Below are 22,389 nucleotides of genomic sequence, written 5' to 3' on the forward strand. Positions count from 1 at the left end.
CTTACAAAATTCTTAAGGGGTTGGACAGGCTAGATGCAGGAAGATTGCTCCCGATGTTGGGGAAGTCCAGGACAAGGGGTCACAGCTTAAGGATAAGGGGGAAATCCTTTAAAACCGAGATGAGAAGAACTTTTTTCACACAGAGAGTGGTGAATCTCTGGAACTCCCTGCCACAGAGGGTAGTCGAGGCCAGTTCATTGGCTATATTTAAGAGGGAGTTAGATGTGGCCCTTGTGGCTAAGGGGATCAGAGGGTATGGAGAGAAGGCAGGTACGGGATACTGAGTTGGATGATCAGCCATGATCATATTGAATGGCGGTGCAGGCTCGAAGGGCCGAATGGCCTACTCCTGCACCTAATTTCTATGTTTCTATGTTTCTAAAAGGATTTGAGTATAGGAGCAGGGAGGTTCTACTGCAGTTGTACAGGGTCTTGGTGAGACCACACCTGGAGTATTGTGTACAGTTTTGGTCTCCTAATCTGAGGAAAGACATTCTTGCCATAGAGGGAGTACAGAGAAGGTTCACCAGACTGATTCCTGGGATGTCAGGACTTTCATATGAAGAAAGACTGGATAGACTCGGTTTGTACTCGCTAGAATTTAGAAGATTGAGGGGGGAACTTATAGAAACGTACAAAATTCTTAAGGGGTTGGATAGGCCAGATGCAGGAAGATTGTTCCCGAAGTTGGGGAAGTCCAGAACAAGAGGTCACAGTTTAAGGATAAAGGGGTAATCTTTTAGGACCGAGATGAGGAAAACTTTTTTCACACAGAGAGTGGTGAATCTCTGGAATTCTCTCCCGCAGAAGGTAGTTGAGGCCAGTTCATTGGCTATATTTAAGATGGAGTTAGATGTGGCCCTTGTGGCTAAAGGGATCAGGGGGTATGGAGAGAAGGCAGGTACAGGATACTGAGTTGGATGATCAGCCATGATCATATTGAATGGCGGTGCAGGATCGAGGGGCCGAATGGCCTACTCCTGCACCTATTTTCTATGTTTCTATGAGACCGACATCGGGAAGCTCCAAGACCACATGATGTTTGACTAGCCCTGATCTGGGGTAGATCACCCGGTGTGGGGTAGCTGACATTCCCCACCGATGCAGGAGTTTGATTGCCCTGACGAGGAGGCCCACCGCTGGCTATGGGAGTAAGATCATCCCATCAACGGAAGGTTAGAGGCCCCCGACCGCTGGAGTACAAAGAAGGGACAGATTTAATTTTTTTTCTCCTCTATCACAGCTGACTTAAGTTGAGGTTGTTCATGTCAACATTATAGAGCTATACAACATGGAAACACGCCCTTTGTCCCAACCGATCAGGCTGATGCAATTGCCAAAGTGAGTTGGCCCCATTTGCTGGTACCTGAGCCATATCCCTCCAAACCTTTCACATCTATGTTTTTATTGTACTGCCCCTGCCACTTTCTCAGACAGCTCATTCCATATATGCACCACCTTCTGTGTGGAAAAGTTGCCCTTTGGGTTCACTCTTATCTTAAATCCATACCCTCTAGTTTTTGACTGCCATATCCTAAGGAAAAGACTGTGGCTAATTCACTTTATCTATGCCCCTCATGATTTTATAAATTCCTAAGGTCACAAATCAGCCTTCAAATCTCCAAGTTAAAAAAAATCTAGCTTCTCTTTAACTCATACCTTCCAGACCTGGTAACATCCTTGTAAATCTTTTTTTCACCTTTTCCAGTTTAATGACATCCTCCCTGTCGCAGAGTGAGCTGAACTTTACAAAGTTCTCTTAATGTTGCCTTACCAATGTGTAGCTTAAACATGATGCCCCTATCCCCTGTATTCAACACACTGACCAAATGCCACCTTCATCACCTTGCCTACCTGCATCACCTCTTTTATTGAATGCATATCTGCACCCCTAGGTCATCCTGTTCTACCCTATTCCCCAGGCCCCTAGGATTTACTAAGCAAGTCCTGTCCTGGTTCGACTTGTCTAATGTTACGCCTCGCTGAATCAAACTACATCTTCCACTCCTCCACTGATTAGCCCAATTCATCAAGATCCCATTGTAATCTTAGTTATCTCTCAGCTATATCACCAATTTTAGTGTCATCTGCAAACTTGCTAACAATTCACATCCAAATCATTAATATAATTAACCAACACATTGGGCCGAGCACCAATCCTTGTGGCGCTCCACTCGTATCTGGCATCCAGTAGAATAAACAATCCTCTACCATTATCCTCCTACTTCCAACCCCATTCTGCATCCAATTGGCTAGCCTGCCCCGGATCTCATGTGATCTAACCTTACAGACCAGCCTACCACATAGTACCTTGTCAAAGGCCTTGCTAAGATCCATGTCGACAACATCTACTGCACCGCCCTCATCGATCTTCTTGGTTATCTCTTCAATAAACTCAATCGAATCCATGAGACCTGATTTCCCACACACAAAGCCAAGCTTTTCCTTGCAGCCTTTCAAAAATAGAGATGCATTAGTCGTCATCCACCATTTTCGTGGCCATCATTGATATAAATCTCTCTGTTCGAGGCAATTTATTTCCCAGCTTCCCACAATGTCCTCGATACATGTGATCTTGTCCTGGGGATCTACAATGATGCATTTGAAGGCCACTAGCACCACCTGTAACGCCAACTCTCTTCAAGGCATGAGAAGACTCTGGTTATAGATCAGAGAAGGTCTTTCAGGCAAAGGAAATATGTGTAATATCAATTAACATGCAGAGCGGGAAATGTTCAGTGATCATTGGAGATAGGGTACAGGGAATAGGTAGTTGCGAAAGGAAAAGATATGTGGTAATTAATGGAATTAGTTGTGGACCATGGGAGGGTTTATTTTCAGCATGATGAAAGACTATTGGGTGGCAGATTTGCACAGCTAGAAGAGCTGTTGCCTGACAACTTCAGCAACCTGGGTTCACTCCTAACTTTAGTGCTGTCTGCAAGGAGTGCATAATTTCCTTGTGACGTTATGGATTTCTTCTGCGTTCTCCGATTTCCTCCCAGATTGCAAAGATCTGCAAGTCGGTAGGTTAGTTTAGTTTGCCACTGAAAATTACCTCTAATGCAAGTGGTAAATTCCAGGTGCAGTTTTAGGATTTGCAGGGTAATAAAATGGGATTACTGTAGAAATGGTGTAAGTGGGTGCTTCGTGGTTGGTGTGGACCTGGTGGTCTGTAGGGCCTGTTTCTTTGTTGTATGCCATGTGGCTCAGCAAATACATGTTGCTTTTATATTCCACATATTTTCTCCAGACTCTCTTTATCTGGTTTCACGAAGCAAGTATGTCAAATTATTTCTCCCTTGCATCTATTTAGTTTTCCCTCAACCATTGTCTGAGGTAGCAAATTCAAAATTTTAACTATCAACTCGGTGGCCAAAAGCAAGGAAAGAATTAGCAGAGGATATATGTTTTTTTTAGCAATTTACTCCCTGAAAATATTTCCATGAACCTCTGATTGAGGAAGCAAATATAGCACTAAACATTCCCTTGTCAAAAGGAACACAGGTCAAAGAACAAAATAATAGTTTGTTTTCCACGCAACATTAAATGACGCATATTTATAGGAAAGACAATTAGGTTTTGGCTCTGCATTCCATCAGCGTTAGTAAATTAATGAACAGACCACATTTAAAAACATGTTTTGGTAATTACCTTTGAGCTTCCACTTGGTGGTGCTGGTTAGATATTTTCAGGAATTTGTCCATTGCTCATATGCAATATATCACTTATTTTGATTTGCCACTGACATTTACTAATAACATTAGACCATCTTAGGCTTGACTGGACATGCTCCTTGATGACTGAAACCCCTATCTACTGGTTCTGCATATCTCAGTTCATCAGAGACATTTGGAAAGATTAAAAAATTAAATAGTTGATTTTATTTTTAATTAATAGTAAATTAATTAAATGATATGATTGAAAATATAGCAACAAACAATCCTTCAATTTCCATTTTAGTGAAGGTTAGCACCTTATCTGCGGCATGGTGGCGCAGCGATAGTTGCTGCCTTGCAGTGCCAGAGAACCTGGTTCGATCCTGACTAGGGTGCTGTCTGTACGGAGTTTGTACGTTCTCCCTCTGACTCCGGGATTTCAGGTTTCCTCCCACATTCCAGACTTACAGGTTTGTAGGTTAATTTACTTGGTATAAATGTAAATTGTCACTTTGTAGGATAGTGTTAATGTACGGGGACCACTGGTTGGCACAGACCCGGTGGGCCGAAGGGCCTATTTCCGCACTGTACCTCTGAACTAAATTTAAAAAAATCTATAGAATCATAAGCCATACAGCACAGAAACAAGCCCTTCGGCCCATCATACCCATGCTGACCATTATACTTCACTATGTTAATCCCATTCATAAGCTTTGAAAATGAGTGTGGCTGCACTAGATGTTCTGGCCACTTGGATTGGTTTGTTACAGAGCTGATATCATAACGTTCTAAAATAATCGGGAGCCTGTGCCACCATCTTAGGGTTCACAAATAGAGTTGCAAGTAGGTTGCTTAGTCTACAAGGGTTGAATTACAAGGAGCATTTGGATAGACTGGTATCAGTCTTTTTCTCAGGGTGGAGCAGTCTAAAACTAGAGTGCATTGTTTTAAGATGGGAGAGGAATGATTTAAGCCGGATCAGAAGTACAGATTTTTATTCACAGAGTAGTTGATATATGGAGCATTGTGTCAGAGGTACAATGACAACATTTGAAAGACGTAGATGGAAATGAGACCGGTTTGGTGAGGCACCTTGGTCGATGTGAACGAGTTGGGCTGAAGCTGTTTTCATGCTGTACGACGCTGACTCTATCCAATCTCCCTACTTCTAATGCTTCACTGCATGGGTGTGAATATACTGATACCTGCACTGCCTTTGTGTTGTGTGATGTCACTAAACTGCAGGTTGAAGTGGAGCACATTCCAACCCAGTCTAAGGTGAAGGTCAGAACAATTGTGGAATAGTTGCTAATGAAATAGAAAGACGTAAAGCAATAAGTTGGCAATCTTGATGAGAGAGCATTGAATTACCATGTGGTTATTATTTGAGGAACTGGTTTCTTTTAATGTTCTTCGAATTTGTCGTCCACCATTATTATAGATTTTCCTGTTCAGAAGTTGTATAATATAAATTATAAATTCAGTAATATTATGTGGTATAATGGTTGAGGTTTATTGTCATTTCGACTTGCGATTTATAAAACAGGAAAAAATGTAAGATAGAATTGCCCAGAAATTGGATTCATTTCCTTTTTTCATGTTCAATTCACACAAAAAATGGCTTAACCGGGTGCAGATTGCATTACTGTTTTTATGGTGATGAAAGCGAGCATTGTGAAATTGAACCAAGCGCTAGCGTGCGGACCACATTATTTCCCTAATGTTTTCCTATGTTAGATGTACACTTAATGACATAGTCATGCATATATCCTCCCTTACCTACAAATTGTATCTCAAATATGCTAACCATCACGGAATTGTTATTGTACGGTGACAGTGCCCACATGAGAAGGACATCAGCGTTCTAAACCGGGATACCAGATCAAGAGTCAAGTCAAGAGAGTTTTATTGTCATGTGTCCTAGATAGGACAATGAAATTGACTGTAAGATGACCTTACAGTCAATTTTCTGTACCATTGTATCAAACTCCAAATCCAAAGGTGACTTAGTTGACTTACTATATTAAACAATTAAGTAATTAATGTATAATTGCACGCAAGTGAGTGTTTTGATGTCGATAGTAGTGGCATTGCTTCATACTTCAATGGCATCTTACTCGTGGCGTTCCTCTCTCCCAGCTCCGCTAACGCCAGTATTCGCAGACACCATCTGCTTGTGGCCTTGGTAGTTCACTCCATACTGATCAATACCGAGATGAAGTCATGGTAACTGTTGCTTTGCAGCAGGAGCACCTGCAGAGAGCTGAGCCCTCAGCCAGGTTCCCTGTGCTGTCAGTGGTACATCCGTATATATGATGCACCAGCGACCCTTCTTGACACTCATTGCATTTACAGGGTCATCCTGCACTAAATGAAGCACGAGTTTAATATAGTTAAAAGTTCACTAACATACAAAAGTTCAGAACTGCTAAATTTGAACCTCTTTTAGATCTGCTACCTGTGCCAAATCCACAGAAGGTGTTGGGTTTAGCTACAGGAAAATATTGGTGTTTCCACTATGGCAGGAATTATTATACTTGCCCTTTTAATGCCTTTGAATCAATGTAATTATGCCAATCACATTACATGATCTTACAGAAGGTAAATTGATGAACATATAAAATAAATAAGGTACACTATTCAAGTAATATCACAAGCTTGATAGGTTCATATATACTGTAGCATGTGTATAAATAGCATAGAAATTACAGTATAGGAACAGGCCATTCAGCCCACAATGGCTATGCCGAACATAATGCCATTAAACTAATTTATTCTTGGATGTGATCCATATCCCCCCATTTCCTGCATATCCATGTGCCTATTTAAAAGCCTCTTAAACGGTATTATCATATCTGGTTCTATAACCACCCCTGACAACGCATTCTAGACACTCGCCACTCTATGTAAAAAAACAAAAAACAAACATGCTTGCACATCTCATTTGAGCTTTTCCCTTTGGATTTTAAATGTGGGCCCTCTCTAGATGACTTTCCACCCTGCGAAAATTGTTCTGACTATCCATCCTGTCCATACCTCTCATAATTCTATACAATTCTCTCTTGTCTCCCCACAACTTCTGACGCTCCAGTGAAAACAACCCAAGTTTGTCCAACCTCTCCAACGAGCAAATACACTAATCCAGGCAGTTTCCTCCTGCACCCTTCAAAGCTTTCTTGTAATGTGGCAACCAGAGGTGCAGGCAGTACTCCAAGTGCGGCTGAACTAAAGTGTTATTAATATGTACAATGAGTTCCTGACTCTTATACTCAATGCGCAAGAAGGAACTGCAGAATCTGGTTTACACTGAAGATAGACCCAAAATACTGGAGTCACTCAGCGGGTCAGGCAGCATCTCTGGAGAAAAGGAATAGGTGACATTTTAGGTCGAGACCTTCCAGACCAATACACAATGCCCTGACTGATGAAGTGAAGCACACCAGATACCTTCTTTAGCACCCTGTGGACTTGGAGCCAAAAATCCTTTTGTACTTCAATGCCTTGAAGGATTGTGCCATTAACTGTATACTTTCCCCTTACATTCAACCTCCCAAAGTCCAAGGCCTCGCACTTGCTCGGATTAAACACCATCTGCCACTTCTCCGTCCATATCTGTAACTGATCTAAATCCTATCGAATCCTTCGACAACCTTCCTCACTGTCCGCACGTATCCAAATTTTGGTGTAGTATGCTATCTTGCAAACCAACCTATTTACATTTATATCCCAGCATGTATATTGCACTAAGTTATGCAGAAAATCGTAATACTGGGTTAAGTTAACCGTTGTTAATTGTGAAGATTATTGAGGGCCATATTTATCTAAATGGTCTACATATTGACTCCAGAATTCCTCTATATTCAGCAAAGATTGATAGTGTAGATAAATATTCCAACAAAGTTGTTTGATGGCAATGACTTCAACTTAGACAGAGAAAGGATGCCAGTAAATTTCACCTACGTTTTGATTAATGCCTTGGCATTTAAACAGCACACAAAGTATTTATCTTGTAAACAATGGAGAGACAGACGTTTTCACTTAAATCACTGAAAATGGGTAGTATTTATCTTGATTACTGTCCATATTATAACATCTTGTAATAGAAAATAAGTTGAATTGTTCAGATTAATTTAAATCGTGTTTTAAATTTAGTGCATTCTTCAGCAGCACCAATTCTAGGTATAAGCTGAAAAAGAGGAATCTTTTTTTAAAAATATTTATTTTTTTAGAAGCAATTGTACAAGGAGAAAGTAATCGACATAACAATTATACAATTTTTGTACAGCTTCAATTTTAACATTTTATAAACTAATAACTAAATCGGAAAAAAAGAAAGAAGGAAAGAAGAGAAAGGAAGAAGAAAAGAAAGAATTTCGAAACAGACACTAAAGAGAAAAAAGAAAAACGCCTGAACTAACGAAGAAGTGAAAAAAGCGGAGATCCTTCCCTACGCCCGCTCACCCGACCCTAGTGTCGGTTTTGAGTTTGTGTTCAACCATTATGTTGTTGAAGAAATTCAATGAAAGGAGACCATATTTGGGAAAATTGATCTGGTTTGTCAGACAAAACAAGCCTTTTTTCTAGATGTAGTGTCTCTGTCATTTCTGTGATCCACTTCTTCACTGTGGGAACTGTTATCTTTTCCAGAATTTAAGTATGTTTTTTCGCAGTTATTAAACCGTAGTCAAGGAAACGTCTTTGGAATATAGTTAATTTAGGGCAGCCCTCTGACATTCCTAATATTATTAATTTTGAATCTGACTCCAATTGAATTTTGAGTGTTTTAGAAATGATATTGAATATTTCCATCCAGAAGTTTTGTATTTTTATACAGGATACAAAAGAATGGGTTAGGGTGGCTTCTTGGAAGTGACATTTATCACAGAGAGGGGAGGCAGTTGGGAAGTTCTTGTTCAATTTGATCTTTGAGTGGTATAACCTATGCAATACTTTGAATTGTATCAGGCAATGCCTGGCATTTAAAAAAACAGTAGTGTATGTATAGTTTCCCCCCCATATATCTTCCGAAATGGTTAAACCCAGCTTGTCCTCCCATGCTAGCCTATAAATCTCAGAGGGTGGGGTGTCAATATTTAGAAGAGTGTTATAAATGTAAGATATCAAATTACTTGCATCGGCATATCTATTCAAACAATCGTCTAATATGTCTGGGCCCATAAGAGGACAGTCTTGTGTATATGTTTTCACATAATCTCGGATTTGAAGGTGTCTAAAAAAATTGTTGGCATTCCTGTAGTTCTTGAAAAGAAGAGAGAGTCCCCTTCTTATAGAGGTCTCCCACAGTATTGATTCCCAGTTTCTTCCATTGAACAAACATCATATCTAAAGTAGACGATTTAAACAAGGGATTATTTGCAATAGGAAGAAGGAGAGACATGTTTCTCAATTTAAGACTAAATTTCAGCTGTTTCCGGATACAGATAGTACTATCTGTAATCGGGTTTTGCTCATAAGTTGAATTATTCAAATGTATTGGAGATAGGAGGATCGAGTCTATACTAAAAGGCAAACAATCTTCCCTCTCCATTTTTAACCAATTTACATGTTGACATGTATCGTCCAACCAGAAAGTTATATTTTTAATATTAGTTGCCCAGTAGTAAAAAAGAAAATTAGGTAGGGCTAATCCTCAATTTTCTTTGGATTTGCACAAATGTATTTTGTGTATTCTATGGGTTTTGTAGTCCCAAATAAAGCTAGTGACAATAGAATCAATTAAAAAAAACAAAAAAACTTTTGGGGTGATATATTGAAATAAATATAAAATAAATATAAAAGTTGCGGAAGGAAGATCATCTTTATGGCATTTAATCTACCAATAAGGGAGATAGGAAGTGTTTTCCAAAATTGAATATAGGCATATAGTTTAGTGATTAATGGTGGGAAGTTTATTTTAAACAGAGAGGAATACTTTCTAGTCATGTAAATTCCAAGATATCTGAACTTTTCAGTAACAATTCTGAAAGGAAATTGTTGGAGTTGAGAAGGGTCTTGTTCTTTTATTGGCATGATTTCACTTTTATTCCAATTTATTCTGTATCCAGAGAAAGAACCAAATTGTTCTATAATGTTTAGAACATTTGGAATACTAACTTGGGGTTTAGTAAAGTATAACATTACATCATCTGCATATAACGAGATTTTATTGGTAGTATATTTGGTATTATATCCATAAATGCCTGAATGGGACCTGATACTCTCGGCAAGAGGAAAAAGAGGAATCTAATGCGATATCTTTTGTAGAAACACGAATCTGCTGATGCCAAAAAGAGACACAAAGTGCTGGAGTAACTCATGGATGAGGCAGCATCCCTGAAGAGTATGAATATGTGAAGTTTTGGGTTGGGATCCTTCCTCAGACTGTGGGGGTTGTGGGGAAAGAAAACGTGACAAGGGGATTTTTGATAGGCAGACGATTGGACAAAGGCTAGAGGTTAAAAAATCGTGTGAGACAAAAGGATCGAAGAGTTGTAAATTGTGAAGCCAGAGGAAGGAATGTAGGGGGAGGGGATAAATAGGTGTGAGCAGGTGGGGCAAAGGAGTTGGGGGGAAGAAAGGGGGGGTGAGCTTGAATTTTCATGGAACCACCTTTCTAACTTGAGCTGTAAAGATGGAAAGAAGGTGAGATATTAGGAGGTATTGCACTACCAAACCTCTGCTGCAGTGGTCACAATATTACGCTTCTGCTCATGGTAACTTTACGGGAACTTGATGGTGCGGGCAGGCCATTGGTAATGACATTAAATGTCAATGAGAGGTTTATACTCATTGAAGGTAGTCATGGATGTGCAGTTACCACTTATTATGAATATTGCCCTGGACAATAATTAATGCAAAAACTATTTTAAGATCTGGGGAGATGCAACCAATATTGAACATTGGGTTAGGTTTTAGGTTTGTCATTGTCATGTGTGCATGAAGGTACAATGAAATGATTTGTTTGCATGGTATCCAATCAAATCAGGTAATACCGTACATAAATACAATCTAGTCAAACACAAATAGAGCAAAGGGAAAGATGCAGAGTGCAGAATATCTGGATTTACAGGTAGAAAAGAGATTTAAAAGAGTAGATGATAGTAGATCCTCTCAGGAACCACCACGCAAAGAGTCGCCTCACACTGGCCCCATCTTCTAATTGCAGTAATCAGCGAAGATCTCTACTTATGATGCTTTTGGACTGGAAAGGACAATTGAAGCATCTGAAGATAATTTGGACTGAGTCATTAACCTTAGTGACTTCTGCAGCAAAGTGTGTAAGAAGGAACTGTGGATGCTGATTTAAACCGAAAATAGACACAAAAAGCTGGGGTAACTCAGCGGAACATCTCCGGAGAGAAGGAATGGGTGACGTTTCGGGTCTGAACAAGGATCTCAACCCGAAATGTCACCCATTCCTTTTCTCCAGAGATGCTGCCTACGTCGCTGAGAGTTACTCCAGCTTTTTGTCTCTATCTGCAGCAAAGTCTTGGGCTGATAGGATTGGCCTTGAATTAGCACAATAAGTTAAGTTGTGCTATGTATATGTATATGTATATGTATATATATGTATATGTATATATGTAGCAATGTTACAACATTTTGAGATTTAAAAAATCAAGTCTGTAATTTATCCCATCAGATAAAGCATAAAAATAAGTTTAATTTGACACCTAATTCACTTTCATATCTCAAGTATTTAAAAAGTTATGGCCATTTTCATACTCGGAAATGAGCATCTTGTTCCCTATTGATTTTCTATGGACATAACAAAAAAGCTGTGATCGTGGACAGTCAAAAGCCCATAACTTTCTTAAAAATTAAGAGAACTGAATGAAATTTTCAGTTATCATAGATTGAAGCATTCTGAAACAAATATAAAATAATCTTACTTGGATGACCTGAAATTAAAGCATATAATTAGTTAGTTACCTAATTGTAGCTAATTTCAGACTTCAATTACTAGATCTAAACATCTATCCATTTCTTAATAAATGATTAACATTTTTAAATAGCCTAAATGTCCAAATAATATTCACAAATAATTCACAATAAAACATGATTTTTAAATCTCATTTACATTAATTTATAGACCAAATGGAAGGAATTTAGTGTTCAATTGCTGTAAATAAATGCCCATTTAAATCAGCTTTCTAGTGGGTCCCTGTGGAACGCGCTGGTTTAGAACGTTCACATTGCGGTAGATTTGTGCCCCCAAATGCCCAGAAAAATACTGCGGGATATAATGGGCCCAAAATGAGCTACTCGCAATATTAAACTTTGTATAAAGGGATCTTTAAAAGCCCTTTTTAATGTAAAAATATACAGCCCACCTTCTGCTATTTGCTTTATGAGACCCTGCGGTTGCTGGCGGTCGCGGGTTTAGAGATTGATTTTTAAACTACTATAACTATTATACGAGGCCTTTAAAACTAATAATAGCTTTTGCGACGGGGTCTTCCAGCGATTTTTCGTTAATAATTAACTAGGCTGAACATCTTCGATTTGAACAGCCTGGAGAAAATCGCGTTTTAAACCCGCCCCCTCTAAACGGCGCCAAAATCGCGCACACCCGCAGCGGCAGATTTTCAACGACGCTTCAGGTAGGCTTTGCAACATACCTAATATATGTATATATGTATATATGTATATATGTATATGTATATGTATATATATGTATGTATGTAGTTTGTTTGTTTATACTATTCTTATAACAAATGTAAAGCACTTTGGCCAACAAGAGCTGTTTTTTAAATGTGCTATATAAATAAATGTGACTTGACTTGACTAGTTATGGCTGTAGCCGTAGTGTTTCCCCCTGATTTCTTAACTGATATTGATATTGACGTTAAATGGGGGTGAATTGAATTTAGATATAGCACTTGCGTGTGTTTTTTTTAATGACCATTCTTTCAGTTTATTTTGTGCCTAATAATTATAAAAAAGGCTAAAAGCCCTGTCCCAATTTCCCGAGTTACTCACAAACTCTTCCGAGTTTTCCCCTTGATTCGCACTCAGGGAATGTCGGGTAATGTCGGTAGCGAGCTCTTAGGAGGCCGTAGGAGTCCGTAGATGTTTCGTAGCAGTTCGTAATGCCAGCCGTAGGAACTCGGGGCATCAGGTAAGTCGGGACGTTTTTTCAACACGTTGAAAAATGTCCATGAGTTTAAAAAAATAGCCCCGAGTACCTACGAATGGCTATTACCGTAATTCTCCAAGTTCGAATCAAGGGGAAAACTCGGGAGAGTTCGTGAGTAACTCGGGAAAGTGGGACAGGACCTTAAGAATTTCAGTAAGTAAATAATTAGTTGCACTTTAATATTTTAAGTGCATGCACTGTACTGTTAAGAACCATGAACTGAACTTTCAGTAAGATGACCTTTCTAAAATCAATTTTGCAGGCAGTAATGTTAATTGCCAGGCTTATGATAAGGCCACACCATTGTTCATAGCAGCTCAGGAAGGCCATGTGGAATGTGTTGAAGTACTGCTGTCACACGGGGTTGATGCAAACCTTTACTGCAATGAAGATGATTGGCAGTTACCTATTCATGCTGCTGCCCAGATGGGTCAAGTCAAGTAAGTGCACACACTCTAACTGAGCTTTTACAAAGGCACATTTTAAGCACTTTTCAATTGTGAAATTTATGCTAAACATGGTGTCCAGAAGATTCATATTGTGTTGCAAGGAACAATAGATCCTAAAGTGCATTTTGAATCAGCGATGAAGCTTTTATTTGCTTTCTTTTTATGTTTAAGTAATATCTTTAAAAGTGCCAGAATGCATTTTTAATTTTATTTCAATTTTCTTATGTTTTCAATTTTCAAGAGATTCAATCCTATCTATTTCCCCTTTACCTAATACGCTCACCCAGAAATATATTTTTAAGTTTTTGCTGCCAACATTTGAATTTTGCTTTCAGGCATTTTCCTCTTTCCACTATAAAGAAATGTACATTGTTTGTATGCCCACTGCTTAAGTTACAAAGTCCATATAAATGTTTGCTTTCAAGCTCTTGAAGAGTGTCAGGTTTTGTTTCTTTTCCAGGTTGACATTTGCATTTTTATACTTAACTTTTCATTAATATTCATTGCAGCAGATATATGATCCAGCCTCAAATGCTTTAAAAAAATAACAGCTTCCACTATGTTCTTGTTGTCTATTAATTGCAGCTCTCCAGAGATGCTGCCTGTCCCGCTGAGTTACTCCAGCTTTTTGTGTCTATCTTCAATGGAAATTCTTATCTGATTCATGCTATTTCAAATTTGTTCAAATAAACTTTTATTTGCATTGGCTGCTTTATCATTCCGAATGTTATGTTATTTACAATTCAAAAAGCAAGAGCAGTATTTTTGTTTTGTTTAGTTAGATGTGCATATAATGTTCATTTAATAATGTGTATTGATTGATGTCTGGCAGAGTTCTGGAATTCTTAATACCAATCACTGATCGAATCTGCGATAAAGGGACAGACAAGGTGAGCCCCGTCTATTCCGCAGTGTATGGAGGACAGCAAGAATGCTTGAAAATGTTGCTGCAATCTGGTTACAGTCCAGATGCCCAAGAGTGTCCATTGTATGAGTGCCTATCACCGTTGTGCATGGCTTTCTCTCAGAGGTAGGCGCTTCAACGTAGACTGATTACTATTTTTGCATAATTTGAAAAGATCCTTGTAGTCAAATCCACAGACACGGCAAAAACAATTTATAAAACAAGGCTCGATATTGTAAATGGCAGTGAATGAATGGTCCAGCTGTCACTAAATTTTGCAGAATTTTATATTGGATCAATTTTTACGTAAACTATTTTACTTAGGAACTAATAGCAGTTTAAATAGGGTCTGTTATCATCTGAATTAATCCGTTTGAAAAATTGTTAGTGAACTACACAATTTGAAATGTATATAAATGTAATCCAGAATTTTTTAATTCGATACCAATTTTTCACTAGAAAGTGAAGGAGAGAGAGAATATCTGGAATTAAGAGTGCATATAGACTGGAAGGAAAACAAAACACGTTTCTATACAAGATTATGGTAATTCTTCAATAATTAACATTTGAAGGAATGGAACTCCATACTCATAAAGGTCATTTTTTACATGCCAGAAAGATGGTAAATGTTTGCTTATTTTGGAACACAAGTCCCAACAGCTGCTTGCCAAAATGTTGTGTAGCTGGAAATTTTTGTTTTGTGCACAATGTGTGTCAGTGATAAGGTTGTCAACTTTCTCACTTCCAAATAAGGGACAAAAAGGTGGGTGTAGACGGGGCATGTAAGGGACAATAAGGGACTGGTGTAGACGGGGCATGTTGCTCGGTGTGGGCACGTTAGGCCTCTTTCCACGCTATGTGACTGTATCCCAGGAATAACTCGATGGGATGGGAGGGAATGCAAGGGGTGGGGGAGAGGGGACGTGGAGGGAGAGAGAGGAGTGGGAAGGGGGACGGGGGGGAACGGGGGGGGGAGGTGACGGGAGGGGGAGGTGATGGGATATTGAGGAAGAGGGGACGGGGATGGGAGGGGGAGGGGGTTACAGAGATGGGGGAGAGAGGGTTGGGAGGGGAGGGGACATTGAAGGGGATGGGTCGGATCTGGGGGGAAGGGGGGGTACACAGACGAGGGAGAAGGGGGCCGGATGGGGAGGTGAGGCGACATTAAAGGGGAGGAGAGGGGCCATTGGGGTTGGGGAGGAACATTGAGGGGGAGGAGGCATTGGGGGGGGGGTGACATTGAGGGTACAACTGATGCGCATAAGGGGGCCTGTGATTGGATGACAGGTGAATCACTCGTGCGTGGTGTCAATAGCACATGCGACACACACGCACGCTGTTGTATCAGATCTGGTGATTACAGAGTAGTAGTAGTCAAATACGGGACATGGGCGGTCCAGTATGGGACAAACCAATTTAGCCCAATATACGGGATGTCCCGGCTAATACGGGACTGTTGGCAACCCTGGTCAGTGATGAATCCTTCACCAACTTATTGGTACAGTGAGGAATAGGAAGAAACACAGCAATTTGGACTGCTGCTCTCTAATTCTATGCTTAACTTTGTCTGGAAGTTGCTGTATAATTTGCATTTCAGTAATGGCAAGTACTTGTAGATTCAAAGATACTTATACCACTAAATCTGGGCCATTGAAATCTAGGCAGGTTATGTAATAAAGCAACATAATTGCAGACACACTAATTGTGAAGAATATGTAGAAAGGAACTGCAGATGCTGGTATATACTGAGGATGGACACAGTGCTGGAGTAACTCAAGGGGTCAGGCAGCATCTCGGAAGAAAAAGGATGAGTGTACTGAATGTATCGTATTAAAAGTGAAGTCAGACTAAATGTGATATGGTAAAGTCTTCAGGAAAAAAATTGAACAGTTGCACACACTGGAGAACAATGAGTCATGGACAATGAAGGAACTGCTCGATACCACTAAACAAATAATAATTAATGCTTGGAATTATTCTAATTCATTTTCCAGATGCGAGTTTTGTTGGCATTGCTGATATTTTACATTTCTTTGTTAACTGAATTTGCTGAGGTGCTGATGAACTGCCATCTTGATCTGTTGCATTGAGTCTGGTGATAGCACACGGTGCTATAGGGTATCCACCTACAGGGTTTAGATCCAAAAATGATGAAAAAAAAGGACAGAGTTCCAAAATCCAGATGCTGGGTGTTTTGGTGAGAATTTTACATGTTTCGGGCTCCCAATCAGGCATTGTTGTCGACAGTGTTGGACTTCTAGGGCTGAATCTTATTGGAACAAAATGCTAGAGGAACTCAATGGGCCAGGCAGCAATTGTGGAGGAATAATGGGCAGTTGCCATTTTGGGTTGAGATCCTTCATCTGGTCCCAAAATATCGATTGTTAATGTCCCTGCACAAATGATGCCTGGCCTACTGATATTCTCCAGCAGTTTGTTATTGCTCAAGGCTCTAGCCTCTTGTGTCTGTGTGAATCTTACGGGTCCAGGCCCACACAGTGTAATTTTTGTCCACAGTTTCCTCGTGCTCCTTCTTGACAGATTTGGATGTGGAGGACCTCTTGGCCTGAAGCATCCCCGTCTCCTGGCGAGTGGCCCAGGTTCAAACAGGATTTCCAATATTACAGCAAGGAAGCCATCTCCTTGAAGGCTTTGACAGCTGATGAAACCCTATATTGCCAGCTGCATGAATTGTCAGGGTTGTAAAAGTGAAGCTTAAAAAAATGTTTTGTGCTCAAAGGCTATCTGGTTCCCAGGATGGTGGGAAGAAAGAAGAAGAGACAAGCATAGCACCACCTGTGGTTGCATGGGAAATTGCAGTCAGATCAGGCTTGGTAGAACAGGGAGCTGCAAAGGGAACAGTCTCTTCAAACCAGTGAAAGGATTGGTGAAGGTTCAGGAGGGTTCTAGGCTTGAATATTTGTTAAAAAGTATACATGGCACAGTGAACAATTAAACTTTCACCTGTCACAACTAGGAACAATATTTTTGGATTATTTTAAAGTGCGAGAATTCCTATCAGCCCATCGATTTATCTTGATGGTAAATGCGAGGGTTGCAAACAGCGCAGCCCGTAGAGCAGGGGCCTCCAAACTTTTCAGCACGAGGGCCACATTATATATTTGGCACATTTTTGCGGGCCAAAAATGTTGCAGCGTTTGGCGATCAGTGCAACCTGTGTGAATGTTTACCTGTTCACTTTAAACAGCTTACCACAAATGGTTTCCCACTTCAGTAAATGCAAAGTGCTTAAGCTAAATCTAAAGTTGCTCACAAGGTCATCGAGTGGTACTGCACGGTAACGGGCCCTACGGCCCACCATGTTCATGCCGACCAAGTTGGTCAGTCCCGTTTGCCTGCATTTGGCCCTGACACATCCCTATCCATATATCTGTCCAATATCTCTCTCTTTTAATACCTGTGTAATTGTTTCCACTTCTATAGCTGCCAGAGAAATTGTGTGCTCTACTTGTATGCCATTTTCCTGCTGTCTGGTGATTTTAATTTCCTGAACATTATATTTAATATAGAGATTATCAATATAAATTATTTTAAAATCTTTCCCTGTGAAAATAGTAAATAATGTTAAAAGATAAAGTAGAAGGGAAGATGGGGGTTCCTAGAAATTAAAATAAACAAGCTTGTATGTGAAAAATTACATATGAGAAAATCATATACACCTATTTTTTGGTTGTAATAAATAGTGCACTATCATTTTTTGTAATTTAATTTGTTAGTGTAATGGAATGTTCTGCATATGAAGAAGTAATTTTGGTTCAAGTAGTTTAATTAAAATGCTTACTTCATTACTATTGAGCTTAATGTTTTCACATCTTTTTATTAAGAAAATGATGGTATGCCAAAGGCCTTAAATTCATTTTGCCATCCAATTGCAGCCAATGCCATGTTTCATATTTTTTAAAATAAATCAGCAAAAAGAAAATTCGCTCTATGATTTGTCATTTAATTATCTGCACTGAAGGATGCTTTAAAATAGCGTTAAAGCTAAAAATATGTTTTTGTAAAGTAAAAATAATGAAATAATGAAGTGTGGGTATATGTGGGCACTAAAAAATTATGGGGAACAAGATTTGATACTATGGTTTCATTTTGCATTAGGTTTAATGCTGATTCTGAGAGTTAAAACACTAGATGGTGTGCTCTTTACAGTGTTTAAATTATCAGTAACAGTGTCTTGTTTCAGCTTTAGTCATTGAAAGCCCAAGAGTTGAATATTCTATCAGAGGTATAGAAAATAAAAATGAATATCAGGAATGGAAATGACTTGAGCAGCTATACAAGGAGAGAAGGAAATGGGAACCCTCAAGTTGTTATGTGTTATGAAGTAATGGTATAAAAAATTGTATAATAAAGAAAGATGCCATTTGGCTAACTCACCCATGTGAATCTGCTTTTCATCATACTACATGCAATCCAATTTGGCTTTAAACCTGCAATCTTTTGTGATAAGTTGAAGTATTAGCCTTTGCAAGAATGAAAGGACCTTGATTGTTTTTTCCTAAAATTCTGTTTTGCAAAAATGCATTGCTTTGTACAGTCTGATGACTTCTGATGTGAATATATGCATATCAAAAACAAAAGTTTATTGCTAGAAGAGTGAAAACGAGGGAAAGGTTCAAAGATCACTTTATAGCGGATAGATGTTGTATACTCCGATATGTAGGCCAATTGCCGCTGCTGTCGTGCGGACCAGGGGTCGGAAACCTTCACCAGGGCGAAAGTGAGCGGCTTGTGGCGTTGAAAGGCCTGCGCAGCGTTCTTGAGGCCGAACGGCATCCGCGTGAAGATGCCCCGACTGCTCTCACGGTGGACGCCTCGGAGTCGGCGGTTGGTGCTGTGCTGGAGCAACTGACGGGCGGAGGTTGGCAGCCCCTGGCCTTCTTCAGCCGGCACCTCAACCGTGCGCAGTCAAAATACAGCGCGTCCGATCGCGAGCTCCTGGCTCTGTACCTGGCAGTGCGCCATTTTCGCTACTTCCTGGAGGGCCGCCCGTTCACCGCCTACACGGACCACAAGCCGCTCACTTTCGCCCTGGCGAAGGTTTCCGACCCCTGGTCCGCACGACAGCAGCGGCAATTGGCCTACATATCGGAGTATACAACATCTATCCGCTACATCGAGGGGAAAGAGAACCGGGTGGCCGACGCATTGTCCCGCCCCGCTATCAACGCCGTGTTCGAGGTGGCGCCCGGAATTGACTATTCTGCTCTGGCAGTGGCACAGCTCACGGACGATGAGGTGCCCGCCTACCGGACTGCCATCTCCGGCCTCCGCCTTGAGGATGTCCCTCTCGGTCCTGGGGGAGTGACAATCCTGTGCGATGTGTCGTCCGGTCAGCCGCGCCCCATCGTCCCTGGCGCCGGAGGGTGTTCGAGGTGATCCACGGACTGGCTCACCCATCAATACGGGCGACAACGGCACTATTGGCCGCTCGTTTCATGTGGCACGGTCTGCGCAAGCAGGTTGGCCATTGGGCTCGCACCTGCATTCCGTGCCAGACGGCAAAAATCCAGCGCCATGTCCGTGCGCCTCTCCAGGAGTTTGGTCTACCTCACTGGCGATTCGACCATCTCCACGTAGACATTGTAGGGCCTCTCCCGCCGTCCCGGGGCATCACCCACCTTCTGACAATGGTAGACCGCTTCACGCGGTGGCTGGAGGCCATTCCGCTGGCCGATACTTCAACGGCTACGTGTGCTCGTGCGTTGTCCGCGCACTGGATTGCTCGCTTCGGGGTGCCGGCGCACATCTCCTCAGACCGGGGGCCACAGTTCACCTCCGAGCTGTGGTCAGCCATGGCTCGCTTGCTGGGGGTGCGGCTACACCACACCATGGCTTACCACCCGCAAGCTAACGGTCTGGTGGAGAGATTCCACCGGCAGCTGAAGGCAGCACTGAAGGCACGAATCTCCGGCCCGGACTGGATGGACGAGTTGCCGTGGGTCATGCTGGGCATCCGGACTGCTCCCAAAGAGGACTTGGCCTCATCATCGGCGGAGCTCGTGTACGGGTCGCCACTCACGGTGCCCGGGGAGTTCGTGCCGTCGGCGCCGGGGCAGCAGGGAACGCCCTCATCCACCCTAAAGCGCCTTCGCGAGCGAGTTGGCAGGCTCGCACCCGTCCCGACGTCCCGCCTTGGGACATTTCGCCCACACGTGCCATCAGCCTTCAGGGACTGCCCATACGTCTTCCTGCGCCGTGATGCCCACCGGACGCCACTCCAGAGGCCGTACGAGGGCCCGTTCCGGGTGCTAGAACACGGGCAGTCGACTTTTGTCCTGGACATGGGGGGCTGGCCGGAGGCAGTGTCGATTGACCGTTAGAAACCGGCACATCTGGACATTGACCCAACCTCGGCCTCGAGGGGGCCCCCCTTCACGGCTCCCTCCGCCTGTCACTCCACCTGTCCTCCCGCCGGTCCCTCGACCTGTCCCTCCACCTATGCCTCCGCAAGCCCCACGATCGGCTGACTTCCGCACGTGGGCTGGCCGGGTCGTGCGTCCGCCGGTGCGTTTCGTGCCTCTGGTTCTGGGGGGGGGGGGGGGGTCCTGTGGCGGCTCCCAAGGGTCGTACCATCATACTGTCGAACCCCTCGGCACGGGAGTGGTTCAGTTAGCCAGAGGGTTTAAAGGCAGGGGTTTGGGTGCCATCTTTCTCTTGTTTGGTCTTCCCTACAACCGGGAGGAACATAATAAAAGGTGCCTCTCAAAACACTGGACTTCGTGCTTCCTTTTGAGACCCACGCACTACAACTTCAACTTTAAATGTAATCATTTTCCTCAGTGCAAATTTGTGCATTTTGTCGAAATATAACCAAATAGTTAAAATATATAATTTCATTAGTAAGATTTGTGATGCTGGTTTATTATTCATTTTGATGGCATTTTTAATATAGTTTTATTTCTGGGTTGGGTTGTCAGTGATAAGAATAGAAATAGCTTGAGCCAAGCCTGCAGAAAATATTTTTCTCCAGTGGAGCGTGTCTGAATTGATGTGTGTAGATGGTTTGGATCAGTCTTACTGCAGCAGGGCCCAAGAAATCCCCAGTTAAGAATGTATATTTGTTGAAATAGACATGGGAAATCATAAAAGCGTCAGCAGGGAGAGTGTGCAACAAGGAAATGGCAGACGAGTTGAGCAGGTACTTTGGATCTGTCTTCACTAAGGAAGACACCAACAATCTCCCAGATGTACTGGTGGCAAGAGGACCTGGGGTGGTGGAGGAACTGAAGGAAATTCACATTAGGCAGGAAATGGTGTTGGGTGGACTGATGGGACTGAAGGCTGATAAATCCACAGGGCCTGGTGGTCTGCATCCCAGGATACTTAAGGAGGTGGCTCTAGAAATCGTAGACGCATTAGTAATTATTTTCCGATGTTCCATAGATTCAGGATCAGTTCCTGTAGATTGGAGGGTAGCTAATGTTATCCCACCTTTTAAGAAAGGAGGGAGAGAGAAAACAGGGTATTATAGACCAGTTAACCTGCTATCGGTGGTGGGGAAGATGCTGGAGTCAATTATAAAAGATGAGATAGCGGCACATTTGGATAGCAGTAACGAGATCGGTCCAAGTCAGGATGGATTTACGAAGGGGAAATCATGCTTAACTAATCTTCTGGAATACTGATGTACGATTTTGTGTTGTTAAATATGTATTTTAAATACGGAGTTCAATTCAGTCTGAAGAAGGGTCTCGACCAGAAACGTCACCCATTCCTTCTCTCCAGAGTCGCTATCTGTCCCGCTCCAGGTTTAAACAGAGCGCTGTCAGTTTAACGCATGAGAATTTTAAGAAGCACTGTGGGTTCTAAATATAGCGTTACCGGCCGGAGTGCTATGGGCTTTAAACATAGTCCATGGACAGAGGGAGAGAAAGAGAGAGGGGGAGGGAATGGAGGGACAGAGGAGGGAGAGAGAGGAAGGAGGGAGGGAGAGGGAGGCTTCCAAAGTGGCTACTACATCATCTTCATCAGGTGCTAAAAGCAGGAAGCAGCCGTTCAAACAGCAGTATACAAAGAGATGGCAATGAATACACACTCAAGTATGGTGCATAGAAGACATGTCAATTGTTAGCAAAGTTATGTATTCTTATACTCTTACATGGGTATGATTGCACATTAATTGGTTATTTTAAAGAAAAAACGCGATTTTCATTGAGAATTTCATTTTTTTTAAAAAACATTGCAATTTTCATTTTGGGAAGGGGGGATAGGGGG

The 22,389-nt window shown here is 41.7% G+C and overlaps 1 protein-coding gene across 3 annotated transcripts in view; it reads left to right on the plus strand.

Annotated features, from left to right (window-relative positions):
* asb3 (ankyrin repeat and SOCS box containing 3) overlaps window positions 1-22,389 on the plus strand; it is a 79,236-nt gene that overhangs the window by 32,522 nt on the left and 24,325 nt on the right. For 2 of the 3 annotated variants that reach the window (XM_033025237.1, XM_033025239.1), the window contains exons 6-7: window positions 13,061-13,238; window positions 14,080-14,277. In XM_033025237.1, coding sequence (XP_032881128.1) covers window positions 13,061-13,238; window positions 14,080-14,277 — 376 coding nt within the window. The remainder of the gene's footprint in view (window positions 1-13,060; window positions 13,239-14,079; window positions 14,278-22,389) is intronic. The other variant, XM_033025240.1, reaches the window with a different exon arrangement.

Source organism: Amblyraja radiata, chromosome 8 (genome assembly GCF_010909765.2).
Source record: "Amblyraja radiata isolate CabotCenter1 chromosome 8, sAmbRad1.1.pri, whole genome shotgun sequence".
NCBI lineage: Eukaryota > Metazoa > Chordata > Chondrichthyes > Rajiformes > Rajidae > Amblyraja > Amblyraja radiata.